Source organism: Hemiscyllium ocellatum, chromosome 6, assembly GCF_020745735.1.
Source record: "Hemiscyllium ocellatum isolate sHemOce1 chromosome 6, sHemOce1.pat.X.cur, whole genome shotgun sequence".
NCBI lineage: Eukaryota > Metazoa > Chordata > Chondrichthyes > Orectolobiformes > Hemiscylliidae > Hemiscyllium > Hemiscyllium ocellatum.
This window is the reverse complement of record NC_083406.1, coordinates 90,206,300-90,229,758: the sequence shown is the minus strand read 5'-3', so window position 1 is coordinate 90,229,758 and position 23,459 is coordinate 90,206,300. Positions and strand designations below refer to the sequence as shown.

The window sequence follows — 23,459 nt, the reverse complement described above, 5'->3', positions numbered from 1 at the left end:
ACATTTCATAATCTGTATCGAAATACAGACTAACTACTTCTAGGCCATTTCAAATAAGTGAAGTTATTACACTCAAATAGGTAGAACAAATGTGGGCTTGACTTTTATTAATCAAGAAAATGGAATGTGAATTTGTACCAAATCATCAAAATGATCTCAGTGTTTCAATATTCACCACAGTTGATGCTTCTTCATTACAGAACGGCATCTGTACTAACAGACCATGTTCTTGCTGGATTATGTATGTGTGAAGCGAAAGAAGGAACTATAGAATCATAGAATCCCTACAGTGTGGAAACAGGCCATTCGGCCCAACAAGTCCACACTGACCCTCAGAGCATCCCACCCTATACCTGCAACCGTGCACCTCCCACGACTAGCCTCCCATAGTAGGCTACTGGAGAAAATGCGGAAGCATGGGATTGAAAGTGATTTAGCAGTTTAGATTAGAAACTGGCTTTCTGTAAGAAGGCAGCGAGTGGTGGTTGATGGAAATATTCAGCTTGGAGTCATGTGCCACACGGAACTGTTTTGGGACCATTGCTGTTTGTCATTTCTATAAACAATTTGGATGCAAGCATAGGTGGATGGGTTTGGAGATGATACTAAAGTCAGTGGAGTAGTGGACAGTGTGGAAGAATGTTGCAGGGAGACTTTGGTAAACTGCAGAATTAGGCTGAAAGGTGGAAATGTGAGGTGATTCACCTTGGGAAGAATAACAGGAAGGAAGGATACAAGGTCAATGGAAAGATTCTTGGTCGTGTGGATGTGCAGAGGGATCTTGGTGTCCTTGGACATAGATCCCTGAAAGTTGCCACCCAGGTTGGTAGTGCGTTAAGAAGGCATACGGTGTGTTAGGTTTTATTGGTAGAGGGATTGAGTTCCGGAGCTGTGATGTCATGCTGCAAGTGTACAAAACGCTAGTGTGGCCTCACTTGGAGTATTGTGTGCAGTGGTCACCCCATTAGAGGAAGGATGTGGAAGCAATGGAAAAGGTGCAGAAGAGATTTACCAGGATGTTGCCTGGTCTAAAGCAAAGTTCTTATGAGGAAAGGCTGAGGGTTTCGGGTCTGTTCGCACTGGAGAGAAGAAGGCTAAGAGGCGATTTAATAGAGACATACAAGATGATCAGAGGATTAGATAGAGTGGACAGTGAGAGTTTTTTTCCTAGGATGATGACATTTGCTTGCACACCTGCAAATTGAGGGGTGTTAGATTTAAGACAGATGTTAGAGGCAGGTTCTTCACTTGGAGAGTGGTAAGGGAATGGAATGGCCTGCCTGCCAATGTAGTTAACTCACCCACATTAGAGGCATTTAAGCAGTCGTTGAATAAGCATGTGGATGATGATGGGATAGTCTAGCATGATGGGCTTAGATTAGTTCACAGGTCGGCGCAACATCAAGGGCTGAAAGGCCTGTTCTGCGCTGTGCTGTTCAATGTTCTATACCTATGCCTGGACACTATGGGAAATTTAGCACGGCCATTCTACCTAACCTGCACATGAATGGAATGTGGAAGAAAACTGGAGCACCTGGAGAAAACCCATGCAGACACAGGAAGAAATATGCAAACTTCACACAGACAAAGTTAAAAGTCGCACAACACCAGGTTATAGTCCAACAGGTTTAATTGGAAGCACACTAGCTTTCAGAGCACCGCTCCTTCATCAAGTGGTTGGACTATAACTTGATGTTGTGTGACTTTTAACTTTGTACACCCCAGTCCAACACCGGCACCTCCAAATCCACACAGACAGTTAGCCGAGGCTGGAATTGAACCCAGGTTCCTGGTGCTGTGAGACAGCAGTGCTAAACACTGAGCCACTGTACCACCCCACAGACTACAGTACACAATTTTCGAATGTGATTTAATTTTAATCATCATCATCTTTAAGGGAAATTAGGGATAAGCAATAAATTCTGGTCTTTCCAACAATGCCCACATCCATGAATGAATATACAAAAACAAAACAGCAACAAAGCAGCAAAGTAACACACAGAGAATATTAATGTTATATTAAATATTAATATACTCACTAACGTTGTTCATGAATATATTAGAGTTCAGCATATTAATACTTACATATCTCATGTAACAAATCGTATAATTATGAAAATCTACAATTTTATAGGATTTTGTCAAAATGAAATTATTTTATATCCTCATGTAGATTTCGACCAGCTCTCCATATTGTTTGTTGAGAAAAAAAAACTCTATGAAACCCCTTTCTCTGCTTGATCCACTCCTATCTGGATGAGCCCAGCTTAACCAACAGTCATGAAGCTTAACGTCATCCTGGACAAGACAGTCCTGGACACTCATCCACCAACTTCTCTTCCTCCACCACAGAAGCACAAAGTTCTATACACAAGATGCAATGTAGCAACTCACCAACACCGTCCAACAATTTGCCACATTCCTAGCCAAGGTGTTCTGATATAGCTACAATGTGGGGACAACACATGCATGTAGAAAATTGCCCAAATATATCCCGTACATGAAAAACAGGACAATTTGAACATGGCTACGCACCACTGGCTTACTTGTAGTCATCATTAGTGATGGATGGTATCTTCAACAGTGTTATCAAGTGATATTCGCTTTGCAATATCTTGACTCGATGTTTGGGTTCCGCTAGGGCTACCTAGCACTTGATCTCATTGGTTCAAACATGCACAAAAGAGTTGAATTCAAGAGATGAGGTGAGAGTGAGTGCCCTTGACATCGAGGCTGTATTTGGCCAAGTACTGCATCAAGGAGTCCTAGCAAAACTACAGTTAGTGGGAATTCGGCGAAGAACTCTCTTCGAGTTGCTGACATACCTGGCACATAGGAAGATGGTTTTCGGAGGTCAGTCAGCTCAGCTCGAGGACATCTCTGCAGGAGTTCCTCAGGTTAGTGTCCTCAGCCCAATCATCATCAGTTTCTTTATTAATGACTTTCCTTCATCATAAGGACACAAGTGGGAATTTTCACTGACGATTGATCAATGTTCAACCTCCATTGCAACTCATCAGATACTGAAGGAATCCATGTCCAAGTGCAGCAAGAACTGCAGAATCCCAGGTTTGGGCTGAATAGTGGCAAACAGCATTCGCTGCACATAAATGCCAGGCAGTGTTCATCTCCAAGAAGAGAGAATCTAACCACCACCCCTTGACAATCAATGGCATTACTGCCATTATCCACACCCTAGGGGTTAACATTGAACAGAAACTGAACTAGACAGCCATATAAATAGTGTGGCTAAAAGAGCAGGCTATGAATTCTGCACCAAGTAACTCATCTCCTGTCTCCCCAAAGCCTGCCTATTACCTGCAAGTCAAATGTCAGGATGAGTACAGTTCCAGAAACACTCAAGAAGCTTGACACCGTCCAGGACAGAGTCTGCTTGACTGGCACCACTTACACTAACATTTCGTCCCTCCATCACCAAAGCACAGTAACAGCAGTATGTACCATCTGCAGGATGCACTGCAGAAATTCACCAAGGCTCCTTACACAGCAGCTTTCAAACATATGAACACTTCTATCTACAGAAACTTCCATGACTACTTGCATCTAGAAGGGCAAGGGCAGCAGTCACCTGGGAACACCACAATCTGTATGTTTTCCTCCACTCACCATCATGACCTGGAAATATATTGTCATTCCTTCAGTGTTCCTGGGTTAAGATCCCTTCTTAATGACACTGTACATCTATCTACAACGATGAATTGCAATGGTTCAAGAAGACTACCAACTTTTCAATGGAAATTAGGATGGACAATAAAAGAGAACTAAAGAAAGGAAAGAAATGGAAGCAGATAGGAAACATTGAAAGCGTATCAGTTGGATTACCTGACAATTCAAAATATTCTTTAATATCCAGTCCCAGTTTGTAATGATATACTTTTCACCATATTTTATGATATTTGATTTTTACTTCCATCTACTCACATCTCAGTTTTCTCATGAATTGGAAAAACATACTTTTACTGATAAATATTTCTTGAGAGTCAGTTATGTTACAAAACTGAGCCAAACACAGGCAAATGGGACTAGATTAGTTTGGAAACATGGTTGGCATGGACTGGTTGGTCTGAAGGGTCCGTTACCATGCTGTATGACTCTACGATTGTGACTCCAAGAGTGAAACAATAATGCTTAAGAATTGCAATTTTTCAATCTTTAGTACTATCATGTGCAGATTTAGAAATTTGTTTTAATTTTATTTACAGTACCTTATTAATGTGTCATCATCCACAATCATGAGCCAGGGAACCTCAGGAACAGCATTACTTAGGAATCGTTCCAGAATGGCAAACGTTTTGCCACAGTGCCCTGAAAAGTACAGAAAATCGGAAAACATTTCATTAATTTGTCTCATTAAATGCCTTTGATTTTAGTACACCCAAAATAAATACAGCAATTTTACACACTGTTTGTTAAAACATGTCCAACTCGTTACATAACATTAATTATTTTCCAAAACCAACTTTGTTTCTGGATTCGCTGGGGCAGGAACTCGAGAACACTATCCTTGAGTTTGCTTTCTTGCTCAAGTCAGACTAACACGTATTGAATATAATTTCAATGTTCCTGTTTGGCTTAAGTAGGATGTCATAATGTTACAAATTTTATATATGAACTCAATCTGATGACATCTTGTTTTAAAAGGAGGTAGGCTGTAAGAGTGAAGAATGAATGCACCATAATAAGTGCCTTTGCAGAACTACAAAGTTCCAGAGGGCAGTTGGGGGCCTTCTCCATGTCAAACAAGTTAAACATGTAAAAAACCTTTAATCTTGATAATCGTCCTCTGCCCCAATGATCGCCAAACGTTCCCAAGTGATCTATCAGCTTTCCTGAGACTCTGCGATAATCAGTGTGCCACCTGTAGCAATTTCACAAATGTTTTGAAACAAAGCTAACATAAATTAAAATGCACAGCATCTGCTATTTGCCTGTAGCAATCAATGTGGCATACCAATTATATTCAAAGCAAATACTTTCACACCACAACATTCTACTTTTGTCTTGCTAAGCATTATATCAAAAAGGAAACCTTGCCAATTGTATAAAATAATTCTTCAAAATTCATACACACAGGTTTCAATGTTATGAATGCTGAATTTTGTAAGAAAATATATTTTTAAATGTTCCTTCAAAAGAAAACAGAATTATGGAATTTGATTTCCTGATAAGCACTTCAATTTGGTGCGATTCAGTTATCATGTGGAGAGAAACACAAACAGAAACACACTGTCAAGTAGCAACTTAACACCTTTCACAATATCTCACACTAAGAAAGGGTTGCTGTAGCTGAGAAGAAGCTACTGTTTTATGTTAAACACCAAGTGGGATGCTTTTAAAAATTTGATTTTGAAATAATCATAAGGTGGCACAAAACTTGAGTATTACTGAAAAAGAATTTCTAACTTGACACGTACCAAAGCTTTTCATCAAGACAATTTGCAGGAGTACTAAATAAAGGAGAAAAAACAACATTTATACTGTATGGAAGGAGAGTGCTGACTGAGTGGCTCGTATCCATGTATTAATTTGGCATTATGAGCCTAGCTACTGATGCATCATTCAAGGAAACATAAACATTTGCACTGTAGCACATATTATGGCAATCTAGACCCACCATCATTGTGTGAATACATATTTAGTGAACTTACGAACTCAGCAAATCACACAGCTGTACTCAGTTTTAATAGCACTGTCCATGCCCAAAGACATGGCATTGCCAAGATTGTACATATAAGTTGGAGTTTATGGTTGAGACATGTATATGCTATCCAACACTGATATACTATGTACACAAATATAAAATGCTTAAACAAGACTAAAAACCAGCCCATCATATTTTGAGACATTGAGAGCAGGACTGATGGGCAAACAGCTTGTTATTTTTAAAACTGCTAGTTATATTTTAGGCTCTTGCAGATTGAACCGAGATAATCTCACTAGGGGAAACAAAATGTTATTTTAAAAGCCTCTTAATAGACCTTGAGGATCTCAAAAAGCAAATGAGTATCAGTCAGTGTCCTTGTGACTTGGTAAGCACAATTAATTACTAGCCAACAAAGAACTAAGGCTTACTAACTGAAACATTGCCCACTCAGTCAGTCTAAACCAAGCTTAGCTGATGAAGGTTAGAAGGTTAGGATCTGCACCCAACTTGCTGATGGAAACTTTAACTGTACAAGAGTAAGTAACTTCTGAATTTCAGTCATCAGAGACAGAGAGGCTAATGTGGTGAATCACTGAAGACTAAATTCATAGGAACAGGAGGAGGCCATTCAGCCCCTCAGCCTCTTCTAGGTAAAAACAATGACTGCAGATGCTGGAAACCGGATTCTGGATTAGTGGTGCTGGAAGAGCACAGCAGTTCAGGCAGCATCCCATGAGCAGCGAAATTGACATTTTGGGCAAAAGCCCTTCATCAGGAAGCCCTTCCTGATGAAGGGCTTTTGCCCGAAACGTCGATTTCGCTGCTCGTTGGATGCTGCCTGAACTGCTGTGCTCCCTCAGCCTCTTCTATCATTCAATGAGATCATGGATGATCTGTGGCCTAACTCCAAAAATCTGCCTTTGGCCAATATCTCTCAATACCTTTGCTTAACAAAACAAATTTCAGATCTAAAATTTAAATTTGAATTTTATCGCTTGATTAAGAATTGATGGATTTATAGTATACAGAGGCACCTTGCTTATCCGAATACCAGTAAGCAAAAATTGGATTCTCCGAAAGAGATCTCGAGGTCCCACCAGAAACATTACATCAAAGACGTGTGTCCAACACTGATAGTGTCTTTTGTTTACAGTGATTAAAAGTGTGGTGTTGGGGACGGGCGGGGGCAGTGTTGGATGGGATTGGAGATGGGTGGAGGGCTGTGTTGGACAGGGTTTGGAGGGCGGGCTGGTGACGATGTTGGATGGGGTTGGGGGGCCGGTGCAGCGCCGTGTTGGGGGTGGGCAAGGCGCGGTGTTGGATGGGGGTTGGGGGGACGGTGTTGAACGGGATTGGGGCAGGTGGGGGGCGATGTTGAATGGGGTTGGGGGCAGCCAGGGGAGGTGTTGGACAGGAGTTGGGGCGGGCACGGGCAGGTGGGGGCCGGTGTTGGACATAGTTTGGGGGGTGGGCGGGGTGCGGTGTTAATGGCGGGCAGGGGCGATGTTGGATAGAGGTTGGGGTGGGCGGGGGCCGGTGTTGGACATGGTTTGGGGGGTGGGCGGGGTGTGGTGTTGATGGCGGGCGGGGGCGGTGTTTGACAGAGGTTGGGGTGGGCGGGGGGGCGTGGGTCTCACACGCGGTGTACTGCTGCCTAGTCTGAATGGGGAACAGATGTAATAGAAAACTCCGAGCCCCAGAGGAAAGGCATTGAATCGATTAACCGAATCATCGATTATCTGAACAAAATAGTGCCTGCCCATCTCGTTCGGGTAATCGAGTTTCCCCTGTACTGTCAAAGAGTAGTTAACATTATTTATGGATAACTGATCTTTTTAGTGAGATCTCATTATTTCCGTAATTTTCAACTCAAAAGTGTAAAACCTGCTATGACTAAACAATCGATTGGTAGTACAGAATTGAATAATGCTGAAGAAAGAGTAGTGTTGCTGAAATTATCTCTCTTTCACACATCAGAGCAAATGGAAGAATGCCATATTTCGAATGAGCACAACAAGCTATACAAGAGGATCAAAAGGTTGCTGAATGGTTGGCAAATTGACTCTGACTGGATGAGGCAATGCCACAGACAAAGCAATTGGGAATCCCTGTACAAATAGTTTGAAATGTGGTATTCTTGCATTTGCCCTGATGAATAAATAGAAAGGAGGGGGAGTGGAGATATTAATTGAAGAGAATGTTACCATGGTGCAGAATGGGATATCCTGGAGCAGTCAAAGACAAATTTTATTTGGTCAAAGTTAAGTAAAAGAAGTGATACTCCTACGGTACAAGGTGAATCTTTTGAGTCACTTCTGAGTGGATACAATATAGAGGAGTACTTAAACAGGTTTACTACAGAAAGGTGCAAGAACATTTGAGCACTGATAATGGACTTCACTTGCCTCAAGAGAAACTGGAAGAGTCAGAGTGTAAAGAGCTGAGAGAGAGGAAGTGACTTGCTAAAATGCATTTAGGAGGATTTTCTCCATTAGTATATTTCTAGCCTAATGAGGATAATGCTAATGTTGATCTCTCTCTGCAACTTCTCAGCAGCTCTAACACTGCATCCTGCAAACTATTCTGTTACCCTGATGCACTTGTAAAGTACAACCTGCTCACAAAGCACAAAACATTTTTCATTGTACCTTGGTACACGTAACAGTAAGAAATCAAATCAAATCAATAGAAGGAATGTTGTACCCGGTTATGGGGAGCAAAAAGGGTCAAATGGATCAAGTGTCTGTCGGGGAACATCCAGTGAATAATGCTCACTCGCAGTATCATGAGATTTAGAACAGTTATGGAAAAGGTCAATAAAAACATTTTAAATGTTATCTTTAACATCAGAAAATGTCCTAAATCTGAACAGAAACAATGCAACACAAAATCCAACATCAAATCATACATGGAGACTTACTAAATTTTCACAGAAATTGACTAAAGTGTTAATTTTGGTGAGTTTCATCAACGGTGTCTCTCTAGTGAGGTTTCTTGTGTTATTTCTTTGAAACTTGCATCATTACCTGTGCACCAAGCCTCCATGTATGAGCTTCCCTCTTGTCAAAAGTGGAAGTACTCATCAAGGCTGGAACCCACAGGATTCCCAGTAGGGTGCCATTTTTAATGCCCAGCTACCCACTAGGTCAATGCTACTGTAAAACCGGAACATCTTGGAGCAGAGGTAGACCATAAGACATAGGAGTGGAAGTAAGGCCATTCGGCCCATCGAGTCCACTCCGCCATTCAATCATGGCTGATGGGCATTTCAACTCCACTTACCCGCATTCTCCCTATTGCCCTTAATTCCTCAAGACATCAAGAATCTATCAATCTCTGCCTTGAAGACATTTAGTGTCCTGACCTCCACTGCAATCTGCGGCAATGAATTCCACAGGCCCACCACTCTCTGGCTGAAGAAATGTCTCCGCATTTCTGTTCTGAATTGACCTCCTCTAATTTTAAGGCTGTGTCCACGGGTCCTAGTCTCCCCGCCTAACGGAAACAATTTCCTAGCGTCCACCCTTTCCAAGCCATGTATTATCTTGTAAGTTTCTATTAAGTCTCTCCTTAATCTTCTAAACTCCAATGAACACAATCCCAGGATCCTCAGCCGTTCCTTGTATGTTAGACCAACCATTCCAGGGATCATCCATGTGAATCTCCGCTGGACACGTTCCAGTGCCAGTATGTCCTTCCTGAGGTGTGGGGACCAAAACTGGACACAGTACTAACCAGAGCTTTATAAAGTCTCAGTAGTACAACGGTGCTTTTATATTCCAACCCTCTAGAGGTAAGTGACAACATTGCATTCGCTTTCTTAATCATGGACTCAACCTGCATGTTTACCTTTAGAGAATCCTCGACTAGCACTCCCAGATCCTTTTGTACTTTGGCTTTACGAATTTTCTCACCGTTTATAAAGACCATGTGGTCCATTGAGTCACTCCATCAATCCATGATTTATGGCTGATCTGATAATCTTGCATGTTCTGTTTTCCCTTTTCACAATTATTTCTCCTCTGCAGTCCAGCATGCTGACTCCGATTCCCAAAAGCGATTTCCCTTCTCAGTGGCTCTGAATGACACAATTTAATTGAGCAGATCCCAAGGATTAATCACAGTCAATTCTCTGATTGACTTGAACAAAGACTTTGACTGGTGACTGTTTTGATCTCTGTACAGCTCTCCTATTGAATTACCACAAATCTCTACGTAGTGACTGTGACAAGATCAGCCAAATGGACCTCACAGACTATGAGTTCTCTGATTGGGGCTGTTAACCTGGTCCAATCAGGGAACCCTGGCTGACAGATAAGAACAGGAATGTGACCTCCTCGTGGGTCTGCTCCTGGGCCTGGCCAAACTGGCCATAAACAGGTCCAGCCAGCGGGCCTTGGAGGGGGTCGTTAGGGCTGACTGCCTGCCCCTCTTCTCGGTTACGTTAGAGCCCGGGTGTCCTTGGAGAAGGAGCACGCGGTGTCCACCAACACCCTGGAGTTGTTCAGGGAGAGGTGGGCGCCGCAGGGAGTGGAGTACATCATTTCCCCCTTCAACTCTATTTTGATTTAGTCCCTGCCCTCCCCTTCACTGTTTGATCACACAGCATCGCCCTTTTTGATGTGAAGGGCACTGCTTGTCACTGGCCACTCGGGTGTTTTCCTACTTTTCCTGGTGGTGGAAATTGAATAAAGATATGTACACCTTGTGTCTCTCACTGTGTCTCACACCTGCACACACATACCATGGGTGCTGGGGATAAAAAAAATAAGCACTACCGCAGTTAGGCGGTAGTGTGGGGGAAATAATAAAAAAAGAAAAAAAAATATAAAAAGCTTCCCTGGCCAAACTGGGTGTCCTCGGAGAAGGAGCACGCGGTGTCCACCAACACCCTGGAGTTGTTCAGGGAGAGGTGGGCGCCGCAGGGAGTGGAGTGCATCATTTCCCCCTCCAACTCTATTTTGATTTAGTCCCTGCCCTCCCCTTCACTGTTTGTTCGCACAGCATTGCCCTTTTTGATGTGAAGGGCATTGCTTGTCACAGGCCACTCGGGTGTTTTCCTACTTTTCCCGGTGGTGGAAATTTAAAAAAAAAGAACAGGAATGTGACCTCCTCGTGGGTCTGCTCCTGGGCCTGGCCAAACTGGCCATAAACAGGTCCAGGCAGCAGGCCGTGGAGGGGGTCGTTAGGGCCGACTGCCTGCCCCTCTTCTTGGTTACGTTAGAGCCCGGGTGTCCTTGGAGAAGGAGCACGCGGTGTCCACCAAAACTCTGGAGTTGTTCAGGGAGAGGTGGGCGCCGGAGTGCATCATTTCCCCCTTCAACTCTATTTTGATTTAGTCCCTGCCCTCCCCTTCACTGTTTGATCACACAGCATCGCCCTTTTTGATGTGAAAGACACTGCTTGTCACAGGCCACTCGGGTGTTTTCCTATTTTCCTGGTGGTGGAAATTGAATAAAGATTCATGCACTTTGTGTCTCTCACTGTGTCTCACACCTGCACACACACACACCATGGGTGCTGGGGAAAAAATAAGCACTACTGCAGTTAGGCGGTAGTGTGGGGGTTAATAAAAAATTAAGCAAAAAAAGGAAAAAAAAATTAAATAGGAGTGTCTGTTTGATCACACAGCATTGCCGTTTGATGTGAAGGGCACTGCTTGTCATTGGACCACTCGGGTGTTAAGAAAGAAAAAAGAAAAAAATAAATAGGAATGTCTGTTTGATCACACAGCATTGCCGTTTGATAAAAAAGAAAAGAAAAAAAAAGAACAGAAATGTGACCTCCTCGTGGGTTTGCTCTTGTGCCTGGCAAAACTGGCCATAAACAGGTCCAGCCAGCGGGCCGTGGAGGGGTTCGTGAGGGCCGACTGCCTGCCCCTCTTCCGCGGTTATGTTAGAGCCCGGGTGTCCTTGGAGAAGGAGCATGCGGTGTCCACCAACACCCTGGAGTTGTTCAGGGAGAGATGGGTGCCGCAGGGAGTGGAGTACATCATTTCCCCCTCCAACTCTATTTTGATTTAATCCCTGCCCTCCCCTTCACTGTTTTGGTCACACAGCATTGCCCTTTGATGTGAAGGGCACTGCTCATCACTGGCCACCCGGGTATTTTCCTACCTTCCTGGTGGTGGAAATTGAATAAAGATTTGTACATTTTGTGTCTCTCACTGTGTCTCACACCTGCACGCACACACCATGGATGCTGGGGAAAAATAAGCACTACCACAGTTAGGCGGTAGTGTGGGGGTTAAAAAAAAATTCAACACTGGGTCAGAGGTACTGTTCACTCTGAGAGCTGCATCAGTGTGTGTCTGCGCACGTGCAAGGACTCAAAAAAAAGGAAAAAAAGAACAGGAATGTGACCTCCTCGTGGGTCTGCACTTGGACCTGGCAAAACTTGCCATAAACAGGTCCAGGCAGCGGGCCGTGGAGGGGGTCGTTGGGGCCGACTGCCTGCCCCTCTTCAGCGATTACGTTAGAGCCCAGGTGTCCTTGGAGAAGGAGCACGCTGTGTCCACCAACACCCAGGAGTTGTTCAGAGAGATGTGGGCGCTTCAGGGAGGGGAGTGCATTATTTCCCCTCCAATTCTATTTTGATTTAATCCCTGCCCTCCCCTTCACTGTTTTGATCACACAGCATTGCCCTTTGATGTGAAGGGCACTGCTTGTCACTGGCCACTCACGTGTTTCCTTTCTTCCTGGTGGTGGAAACTGAATAAAGATTCATGCACCTTGTGTCTCTCACTGTGTCTCACACCTGCGCACACACAACATGGGTGCTGGGGAAAAAATAAGACTACTGCAGTTAGGTGGTAGTGTGGTGGTTAAAAAAAACCAAGAGATGTTGCCTTTCTTCCTGTGGAAAAGAAAAAAAAGAACAGGAATGTCAGACTTTGAGGGGCCTGGATCAGTGTTCAGGAATTTCCATGTGTAAATGAAGGATGACTTAGTGATGGGATACAAGCCTCTGGGGAGGTATTTCAGTAGCGACGAGAGCAAAGCACTCTCCTGAAGAAATTCGCTCACAACAGTTGTCTTTGAGTTGGGGGTAAGCATTTCTGGCATCCTGCCAATCGAACGTGCAAATAACTCATTCAATCATGCCCATTGAAGATTGGACCCAGTATGTGTAAAGAATGTGTTAGTTTTCCGGGCAAATGAACAGCAACGAGTAATTCTGACAACTTGTGAACCTATAGCTTTATCAGTTTATAGGAGCCTAACTTTCTCTTTGAGACCAGACACTAAACCTTTCAAGAGTTGACAGATTTAGTTAAGGAATGTTATGGCACCAAGCTTCTTCTAATACTGAGTCGCTATTGCTTTTACACTGCAGTTCGAGAACTGGGGAATCTACATCTGGATTTTTGAATTGGTTAAGATGACTACTAGATACATGTGACTTTCGTCTAACCCTTAATGAGATGCTGAAGTGGCGTCAGGAATGCTAATGCTAGAATGTTAAGCAAGACAGAAAGTTTACTTCAGGTGACTATGTTTGGTGTAGGAACCATGGGAATGACCCTGTGTGAATAAGAGGCATGGTTGACACGAGGTCAGATCCAGATGGATATTCAGATGTTGCAGCCTCAACACCTTTACCGCCTAAGAGGATGAATTTCTTCCAATACCCTCCAGGTGCAAGAGGCAGGTAGTCAATCTGGTCCAATCAGGGAGCAATGACTGACAGATAAAAATATGAGTATCATAGGCTCTGTTCACTCAGAGCTGATTCTAAGGAAGCTACTTTAGCATCATGGACTTCCCACACATAAATTAAGGGTGATTTGGTGACAAGACACCAACCTCTGTGGAGTTATTTCACTTGGACTGGTTCCATTGGATCTCTAGGATGGACCATGGTGCACTCCCAAGTCTTTAAGGTGCAGACTTCTGAACTTGACCACCCTAAGTGGCTGGCTGACCAAGTCCAAGCCCCTGGACTAATAGCAGATGCTGTCCTTGACATTGTGCTAGGACCCCTTAACTGAGGCTACAATCCCAACCTAACTGAGAACTACTCCCCTTGGACTTTGGAGACATGTTTGTTTGGTTGCAGCACATGCTATATGCTACTGGAACATGTTGCAGAGGAAAGATTAATGAAGTGTGGTGCCTTACACCAACATGTCCACTTCCTTGACTGATCACTGCTGCCAACCATGACAAGCTGCCTCAGGTTGTGTCTGAGCTAAACTGCAAAGCAAGACAGATCCTTTGGCTGAGGATCAAGGATCAAAAAAGGTACTGATATTGTCAGCATCCAAGTAGGATCAAAGTGAGTGCTAAGAGAGCAAGCAAGGAACATTGAAATGCTGCCATGGTCCAACCCATGAGGTAGGTGCTTGTCCCTGCATGCAAAGTGTCCTGGGAGAGGTGTTGATGCACTACAATGTACAGCACTGAAGTGCAAGACTATTATAAATGGGTTGGAAGTATCACATGATGGTAACGATGAGGTTTGCATGGTGCAGCCCATGTCTGCCCGTTACGGATGGTTGGAGCCATTGGAGTATGCCATGAGATTTTAGGGCACGCTGTCCAACTGGAGGCCTGGAGGATCATTAGCAAGCTGGAGTTGCCAGGTAAAAACCCTCACTTTCATAATGTGAATGGTCATGGTACAGTTTCTATTCAGTGGGTGAGACAGTGAGAAACTGCACATCAGTGAGGCAAGATTAGGCAAAAATAGCATTGAAATGCAAGCAAATAAGTCTCTTGCAACTTATGAGCAAGACTTTTGATTTACTGTTCAAAACTTGATTGGAGAATTGGACCTTGTTTTCTGGCCATCAGGAACCTCATTTCTGCCTATCGTACCCTATTTTCCCACTGACTCACCTTCATCCATTAAGTAAGGTGACCCAAAATGTTGTCAAAGTGGGAGATTTTAAGAATTGTCTTAAAGGAAGAAAGAGGAGTAGAGAGCAGAACATGTTTAGGGAGGCAATTTTAGAGCTTAAGGTCAAGGATTGGATGAGCACAGACATCGTCAGGGTTATGGGGCTAGATGAGATAAATGAGATTGGGAGGGGAAAAAGCCATAATGAGAACTTAAAGTAAGAATGGAAATTGTGAGATCAGAACATCACTGGCAAGGGACCATGGCTTGGTATCAGTCAGTACTGGGCAGCAGAGTTTTGGACGGGTTCAATTTCATGGAGGGGTAAAATGTGGGAGGCCAGCTTGGAGTGCACTGGAATAAATGAGTCCAGAGGCAGTACCTGGGGTATATGAGCACAGAGGCAGAGACAGTACCTGGGGTATACAAGCAAAGAGGCAGAGGCAGTACCTGAGGTATATGAGCACAGAGACAGTACCTGGGGTATATGAACACAGAGGCAGAGACAGTACCTGGGATATATGAGCACAGGGGCAGAGACAGTACGTGGGGTATATGAGCACAGGGGCAGAGACAGTACCTGAGGTATATGAGCACAGAGACAGAGTCAGTACCTGAGGTACATGAGCACAGAGGCAAAGACAGTACCTGGGGTATATGAGCACAGGGGCAGAGACAGTACCTGGGGTATATGAGCACAGAGACAGAGTCAGTACCCGAGGTATATGTGCACAGAGACAGAGTCAGTACCTGGGGTATATGAGCACAGAGGCAGAGGCAGAGGCAGTAAGTGGGGTATATGATTACAGAGGTACTGGCAGTACCTGAGGTAAATGAGCACAGGGGCAGAGACAGTACTTAAGTATGTGAGCACAAGTCAAGTGTCAGCATAAATTGAGAAAGTAGTGAAAAGTACATAAGGGTTCCTGGACTAATATTACTTTTATATATTACTTTTCCTACAATATCACTGGTTCAAAATCTTGAAACTGCCTCTTTAATGACATTGGTAATCTATCTATAGCAAATGGACTGCAGCAGTTCAGCAAGGCAGCTCACCACCAGTTTCTCAAGGGCTATTAGGGACAGACAATAAATGATGGCCCAATCAGTGATACCCACATCCCCTTAACTGAATAAGAAGAGTCATAACTTAGAAAAAACTACTTTTTAAATTTCCGAATGCATAATTACAGATTATTTAATTTAACTGAACTAACTTCCATAATCTCAATACAATAAGGAAGGAGTTAAAGATGGCTTGGGCTGAAGTTCTGCTTGCTTGGTTTTGCATTTGTACATTCTGACTTAGGAAAATAAGATCCTCTGCAATTTACACCATAAGTTGCCAATGGCAAAATGTGCATAAATTTCAGCAAATTCCCATCCTTTTAAGTTGCACTGTCTAGAACAAAGTGTACTAGTTTACTTGTGAAATGGATCAATGAAAATCCCTATTTAGTTTAATTAATGAGTGTTCTTTCAGCTTGGCAAATTGTTCAAGGCACTGTACAGTCACATATCTGTAAATTGGATATGGATACATTGCCTGCAATATCCAATAAAAACCCTCGTAATGAAGCAAGAAAGTCTGCAAAATAATTTTTCAGACAAAATGAAGTACTGTTATTATAGTATCAATTAGTTAAAAGCATTGGCTGATTCATTGCAGAAATGTTTTGTCATTTAATGTCTATATTTAGCTCATTTATTCTATAATGTGGACATAAGAAGGGCATAATAATGCTATTTGTTCACAGAAACCAGCAGTGGACATATTTTTAAGTTTCCATAACGTTTGCTTTCTAAGGTATCTCCCAAAGAGACAGGGCAGAAACAGCATGAAATTGGAAAGAGACCAATGTCTATCTGAATCTACAGGCACAATTCTCAATCTCAAGTAATGAACTCCTGGGTACAATTAATCATGTGGATCTTAAACAGGGCATAGGGAAAGAGCTCAGGACACCTTCACAACGCGAGCAAATGTTAGTTTCAACGGTTGATTCATAAATTTCACCTCAACCTACATTATCTCTACCACCACCATCAAACTAACATTCTCTCCAGTGTCTAATCATGTGACAAAAACTCTAACCCTTCTCCATGAACTTCCTAACAAGCCGCAGCAAATACATCACCATCCTCGAATCCATGGCTGGCGAATGCATAGCAAGTGCAATGTTAGTAAGAATAGAAGCTGATCTGGACAACCAAAAGAAGAGAAGTCCAAAGATGTGCAGCTTAGGTGAATTGGCCATGCTAAATTGCCCATAGTGTTAGGTGCAGGGGTAAATGTAGGGGAATGGGTCTGGATGGGTTGCGCTTCGGTGGGTCGGTGTAGACTTGTTAGGCCGAAGGGCTTGTTTCCACACTAAGTAATCCAATATGACAGTGCCAACTCAAGATATCAGAGCAAGCATACAGCATCCCACAAATGTCTGTAAAGCTTGGCTCTACTGGGAACACACACACTTCTTATAGAGTGGTGACAGATTCATGTCTTATTCTAAGACATCATCAAGGCTGATACTGCAGCAAAGTACTGTGGGAGATCTGGATTTTCAGAAGTACCATTTTTGGATGAGATATCAAGTGTCTAAGACATTGGAGCAATAGTAGAAGATTTAGAAATCAGGTGCGGTGTAGCATTCAATGACACCATGGTTGATTTGAAAATCCTGCCTTTTTTCCCATTCCCCACAGCCCTTAATTCCCTTACTGATTTAATTCTAAAAATATCTCGGCCTTGAAGGATTCTGCCTTTACAGTGTCCTGCAGTGAATAACTCAACCCTGAAAAGAGAAAATTCTCCTCAACTGCTTTAATGGACACATCAACACTCTGAGATTAGCCCTAGACACTCCCAAGAGGAGAAACAATTTCTCTGTATCTACCTTGTCAAGAGTGACAAGAACTTCATGTGATTGAATAAGGTCTCCTCACATTCTTCTAAATTCCAATGAGTTCAAGCCTGACCTGTACAATCTCTTCTCATAAGAAAATCCTTCCATGCCTGTGATCAGTCTAGTTCAAGAAAGCGAATGTAATGTTGTCATTTACCTCAAGAGGGTTGGAATATAAAAGCACCGTTGTGATACTGAGACTTTATAAAGCTCTGGTTAGGCCCCATTTGGAGTACTGTGTCCAGTTTTGGTCCCCACACCTCAGGAAGGACATACTGGCACTGGAGCGTGTCCAGTGGAGATTCACAGGGATGATCTCTGGAATGGTTGGTCTAACATACGAGGAACGGCTGAGGATCCTGGGATTGTGTTCATTGGAGTTTAGAAGATTAAGGAGAGATTTAATAGAAACTTACAAGATAATACATGGCTTGGAAAGGGTGGACGCTAGGAAATTGTTTCCGTTAGGCGAGGAGACTAGGACCCGTGGACACAGCCTTAGAATTAGAGGGGGTAAATTCAGAACAGAAATGCGGAGACATTTCTTCAGCCAGAGAATGGTGGGCCTGTGGAATTCATTGCCGCAGAGTGCAGTGGAGGCCAGGACGCTAAATGTCTTCAAGGCAGAGATTGATAAATTCTTGGTGCCACAAGGAATTAAGGGCTACGGGGAGAATGCGGGTAAGTGGAGTTGAAATGCCCATCAGCCATGATTGAATGGCAGAGTGGACTCAATGGGCCGAATGGCCCTACTTCCACTCCTATGTCTTATGGTCTTATAGTGAACCTTCTCTGGACTGCTTCCAATGCTAGTTTAAGTTTCCTGGATAAAGGGTCCAAAACTATCCACAGCATTCCAGGTGTGATCCGACTAGTGCCTCATCCAATTTGAGCAAGATTTTCCTGTTTATTTACTCCATTCCCAAGGCCAGCATTCCATATGCCTTCCCCACTGGCTGCTGAACTTGTATGCTTACTGAGAGTCATGAATGAGGACCCAAATCCCTACATCCTGCAGCTTTCTGCAATCTCCCTCCATTGAAACAATAGCCAGCTCTTCTACTCTTCTGGCAAAAATGCTTAGCTCCTTCTTCTCCCAAATTATATTCCAATTGCCAGATTTGTGTCCAATCACTTAACCTGTATATATCCCTGAATGCACTTTAGCATCAACCTGACTACTTGCAACCCTTTCTATTTTTTGTGTCATCTGGCAAATTTGTCAACAGGACATTTACTTTCCTCATCCAAGTCATTAATAATATTGTAATAATTGTGGACTCAGAACTGATATGTGACATTGCACTTAAGATTGTCACGTGAAAGTGTTCCCTTTATCACAATATTGTGGTGTATTAGAGCCATTGTTGTCTCCATGCTGATTACATTTTAGAGTCATAGAATCACAGAGATGTACAACACAGAAAGACACCCTTCGGTCCAACTCGCCCACACCGACCAGATATCGTAACCTAATCTAGTCCCATTTGGCAGCACTTGGCCCATAATCTCTCTAAACCCTTCCTATTCATATACCCATCCAGATGCCTTTTAAATGCTGTAATTGTACTAACCTCCACCACTTTCTCTGGCAGCTCACTCCATACATGTACCACCTTCTGTGTCAAAAAATTGCTTCCTTGTATCCTTTTACATCTTTCCCCTCTCACCCTAAACTTATGCCCTCTAGTTCTGGACTTCCCCACCCCAGGGAAAAGACCTTGTCTATTTATCCTATTCATGCCCCTCATGATTTTATAAAACTCCGTAAGGTCACCCCTCAGCCTCCGACGCTCCAGGGAAAACAGCCCCAGCCTATTCAGCCTCTCGCTATAACTCAAAGCCTCTAACCCTGACATCTTTGTAGATCTTTTCTGAACCCTTTCAAGTTTCACAACATCCTTCCAATAGGAAGGAGACCAGAATTTTCTATTTCTAAACATTCTGCTGTTACATTCTTTATAATAGACATGAAAATTTTCCCAATGTCAGATGGCCTATATAGTTACTTGCTTTTTGTCTCCTCTTTTTAAATAAGGGTGTTACATGGACAGTTTTCTCATCCTCTTCCACCGTGAAGATTGGTGCAAAGCATTTATACAACTCCTCTGCCATGTCAGAGATTAATGGTCAATGGATATTTATCGGGCGAGAGGAAGGTTTGTCGTACTCCAGATGCCAGTCCTGGGCCTTTGGTTTTTCTGATCTCTATTAATGATCTGGAGTTTGGTGTGGACGGGACAATTTCAAAGTTTGTAAATGACACTAAACGTAGTAAGAATTGTGAACTGTGAAGAGGACAATGTGGAACTCCAAATGATCACTGAGAAGTTGGAGGAGTGAGCAGATGTGTGGCAGATGAGCTTCAATGCAAATAGGTTTGAGATGAGGGCAAGAATATTGCAAGACAATCTGAATAGATTCGAAGAATAATAGGTCACAGAATGAGACTATTCAATCCATCATGCCAAAGTCTTTCAAACTCTTTCAAAGTGTTATTCAGCTAGTGCTACTTCCCTGATCTTTCCCCACTCTCCCTTCAAGCATTTACTAAACTTCCTTATGAAATTTACTATGGATCTGTTTCCAACACCTTTGCAGGGTATATTCCAGATCACAAAGTTTGTTGTGTAGAACAGAATGTCCTTATCTCTCTTCTGGTTCATTTGTTAATCACCTTAATATGTGCTCTCTACTTATTGACCGTTTTGGTACTGTAATCAGTTTCTCACTGTGTACCTACTAACTAACGCGTGATTTTGTTGATCCTCATCATCTTCAGTGTTCTAGGTAGAAAAAAACTGAGCTTCTTCAATTTCACCAGATTACAATTCTTGAAAGTCTCTTCTGTACCCTGTCTAAGGCTTTAATGTTTTCATAAAGCATTGTAATCTGAATTAACCACAATACTCCAAATGAGATCCAACTACCATTTTATAAAGGTTTAGCATACTGTAATTTTTTTGCATTTTTCTTCAAAGTTTCTATTCATAAAGTAAAAAAACCTACATGATTTTATACAGCTTTTTCAACTTATTGTGCTGTATTCAAAAATTTGAGAGATATGGATCCGTCTATCTCTACTTCCCCTTTAAACTTCTACTACAAAGTTTATGTCATCTTTCCTCATTTTCCCATCAATTCATTTTAAGTTTAATTTGTCATGTATCTTCCCAGTTCACCATATGAACTGGAATTAGCAGCGGAAAGAGATCATTCAGCCCCTTGAGCCTGTTTTGCAATTCAATAAGATCATAATTAATACTTTTGTATTTTGAATTCTACATTCACACTTACCATGATAAACACTGATTCAGAGAAACATAGAAAATCAGAGCAAAAGTTGGCTATTCAGCACTTGAACTTTCTGTCATTCATTTTGCTCATGACTGATAATCCAACTTAATAGCCTGTTCCCACTTTTCCTCTATATCCTTTGATTTCTATATTCCCAAGTGCTATAATCTGACACCTTCTTGAAATCATACAAGGTTTGGCCTCAACTGCTTTCTGTGGTAGCAAATTCCATTAGCTTACCAATCTCTGGGTGAAGAAATTTCTCATCTCAGTCCAAAATGATTTACCCCATATCCTTCCACTACGAGCTCTTGTCACGGTCTCCCTGGTCATTGGGAACTTTCATCCTGTGACTACTCTGCCATTTCCTTGTTTGTATGGACACATCTGAATTTTGTAACATATGCAAACTTTAAAATTATTCCCTGCTTACCCAAGTAAATATGAATAGATAAAACAAACAGAGTCTGCAGTCTGGGAGTCTGAAGAATACCACTGTATGGTTACTGCCTCTGCTATGAAAAACTTTTTCTTGCCATCTTCTTTTTCATTTTGAAGTCACACAGACACTCTCCCTTTAATCCTGCTTTAATTTCTACAATAAATTTTAAAATGTTGAACCAGAGTTATTAATACTTTCACATGGTTCTATTTTTATACTCCAGGTGAACCGGCTCATTTAATTCCTCGAATTGAATGCCCCAGCTTCCCTCCCATCGCCATGACCCCAAAGACTCTCAAACCCCCTTCCCACCTTTGACTTTTAGTGAACCGATACCTGAATGATATCTGTACAGCTTCTCATATTGTTTGCGCTAGACCCACAGTGCTGACCTTGATCCACTCCCTGTATTGCAGAGGTAAGGACCCCATGACCAGCCATTTAACTGCACCCAAGTCCTTAAACTGATATTGGGATCTGCCCTTGACCAAGCTGTTTCTCTCTGCTTGACTGAGGACTACTCCACTTAGACCTCGAGACATGGCTACTCAGTTGATATATATGCAGTATCTAGATTAGAGTGGTGCTGGAAAAGCACAGCAGATCAGGCAGCATCCGAAGAGCAAGAAAATCGACATTTCGGGCAAAAGCCCTTCATCAGGACTGATGGATATTTGGTTTATAGGTCTGTACATGCTTTAGGTGTAAGATTGACTTAGGAATGTGCCACACAGTAACATGTTTACCCTTTAACTGATGACAAACATGTCAAGCTGCCTAGTTTCCTGTATGCAATGAACAGCAGGGCAGAACAGAAATACTGTGAGTCTTTAAGAGCTGGCTGAAGCAAGAAGGCACAAGAAGGCAAGGCAAGATAAGGGTCTCTGGGCATCCAACTGAGCGGAAAGTGATTGGGTGCTAAGACAGCAACCTTGAGATGCTTGTTGGTTCAGTACATGACTGGGTGTGTCCCTGTGTGCAAACTGTTCTTGTAGCAGCCTTTTAATAAAAGATGTTTTGCAATCTTAAGTGCAGCAGCAAAGAGCAGAAGTGTACTGTAAGTGGATTGGAGGTGTCCCTTAATGGTGCAGACAGGAAGTTACTTGTCGGATGCCTGAGAAGGTAGACATGAGGTGTGTGCAGCCAATGTCCATGGAGCGTGCACTCAAAGGTTGGTACCTGGTGCCCAAGAAGAGGGTCAGAAGCAAATACAGAAAGCTGGAGTCACCAGAATTTCATACTGGGAAATCTTGGCATCCAGTTTCGATCCAGCAATCCAAGAATGGGAACCTGCACCTAATGTAGTGAGATTTCATAGTAATGAGTATGGTAATGAGCAATGATGCCAAAAACAGGAGTTTCACTGCTCAGTAGTGAAAATCCTGTCTCACCATCTGAGATTTGTTGGAACATGTGACTTGTTAGTATTGACATCAAAAAAGGCATTGCTTGCCATCTCACGTGACATTCCCAAAATTCTCACCATAGCCCACATTGGTGAGCCTGAGAAGGGACTGAACCCTTCATCTCTAACCGAATATGTTTATAAAAGATCTATATAGTGTTGTCTGGCAAAATGGTTTTTATAGTGAAAGATAGCATGACCCCCAGGGTGTATTTGGAATAGAAAGATAAGAATTTGGTGCTACAATGTAAAACTCAACCATCTTGGATGGTGCAGCTTGGGTTAGCATATTAATGTTTTGATTTTGCAGTAACGTACATATGCTAGCCTCTGGCAAAATAAAATTTGTTTTCAATCTGCTTTATCAAACATGTTCTTAAATGTTCGACGTGGATATAATATATCAAAAAGAGTTTCTCTACAAAACTCATTAAATTATTTATAACTGAAATTTGCACTATCTAGCAATTATAGGTAATGAGGTAGTCTGATAAATAAAAGTACTTTCACAGCATTGTGGAAAAATTGGTGTCGTCACATAGCATTTAAAGCTTGCCAACAAATGGAAAAGAAGCAAAAGGTGAAAACATTTGCCATGTACTTTAAATACTGATTTGAAAACTTCAAAAGGTCTGCTGTTTACTAGCAACATAATTATTTGTTCAAAAACTCACCTCTTTCAGTATTTGGTATTCCTAAGTAGTGGGTTGGAATGGAACTATCTGCATAATCACTATAGTATTCAATCAGAGCTGCTTGTTTTTCCCAAGTTTTCTTTACAATTGGTACTGCAAGATAATAGAATTGAATGTTGAGAAATGCTGTAAGAAAAAGTTGAATATATACCTAAAAACAAAATAATCTACACTATCATCTGGTTATAGCTTCTGAAAGCAACAATGT

At 42.4% G+C, this 23,459-nt stretch overlaps 1 protein-coding gene across 1 annotated transcript in view; it reads right to left on the bottom strand.

The window, feature by feature from the left end:
* b3glcta (beta 3-glucosyltransferase a) overlaps positions 1-23,459 on the bottom strand; it is a 177,640-nt gene that overhangs the window by 44,583 nt on the left and 109,598 nt on the right. Inside the window, exons 11-12 of the mRNA XM_060826775.1 lie at positions 23,231-23,344; positions 4,227-4,326 (exon numbers count right to left, since the gene is read on the bottom strand). Of these exons, the coding sequence (XP_060682758.1) occupies positions 4,227-4,326; positions 23,231-23,344 (214 nt within the window). The remainder of the gene's footprint in view (positions 1-4,226; positions 4,327-23,230; positions 23,345-23,459) is intronic.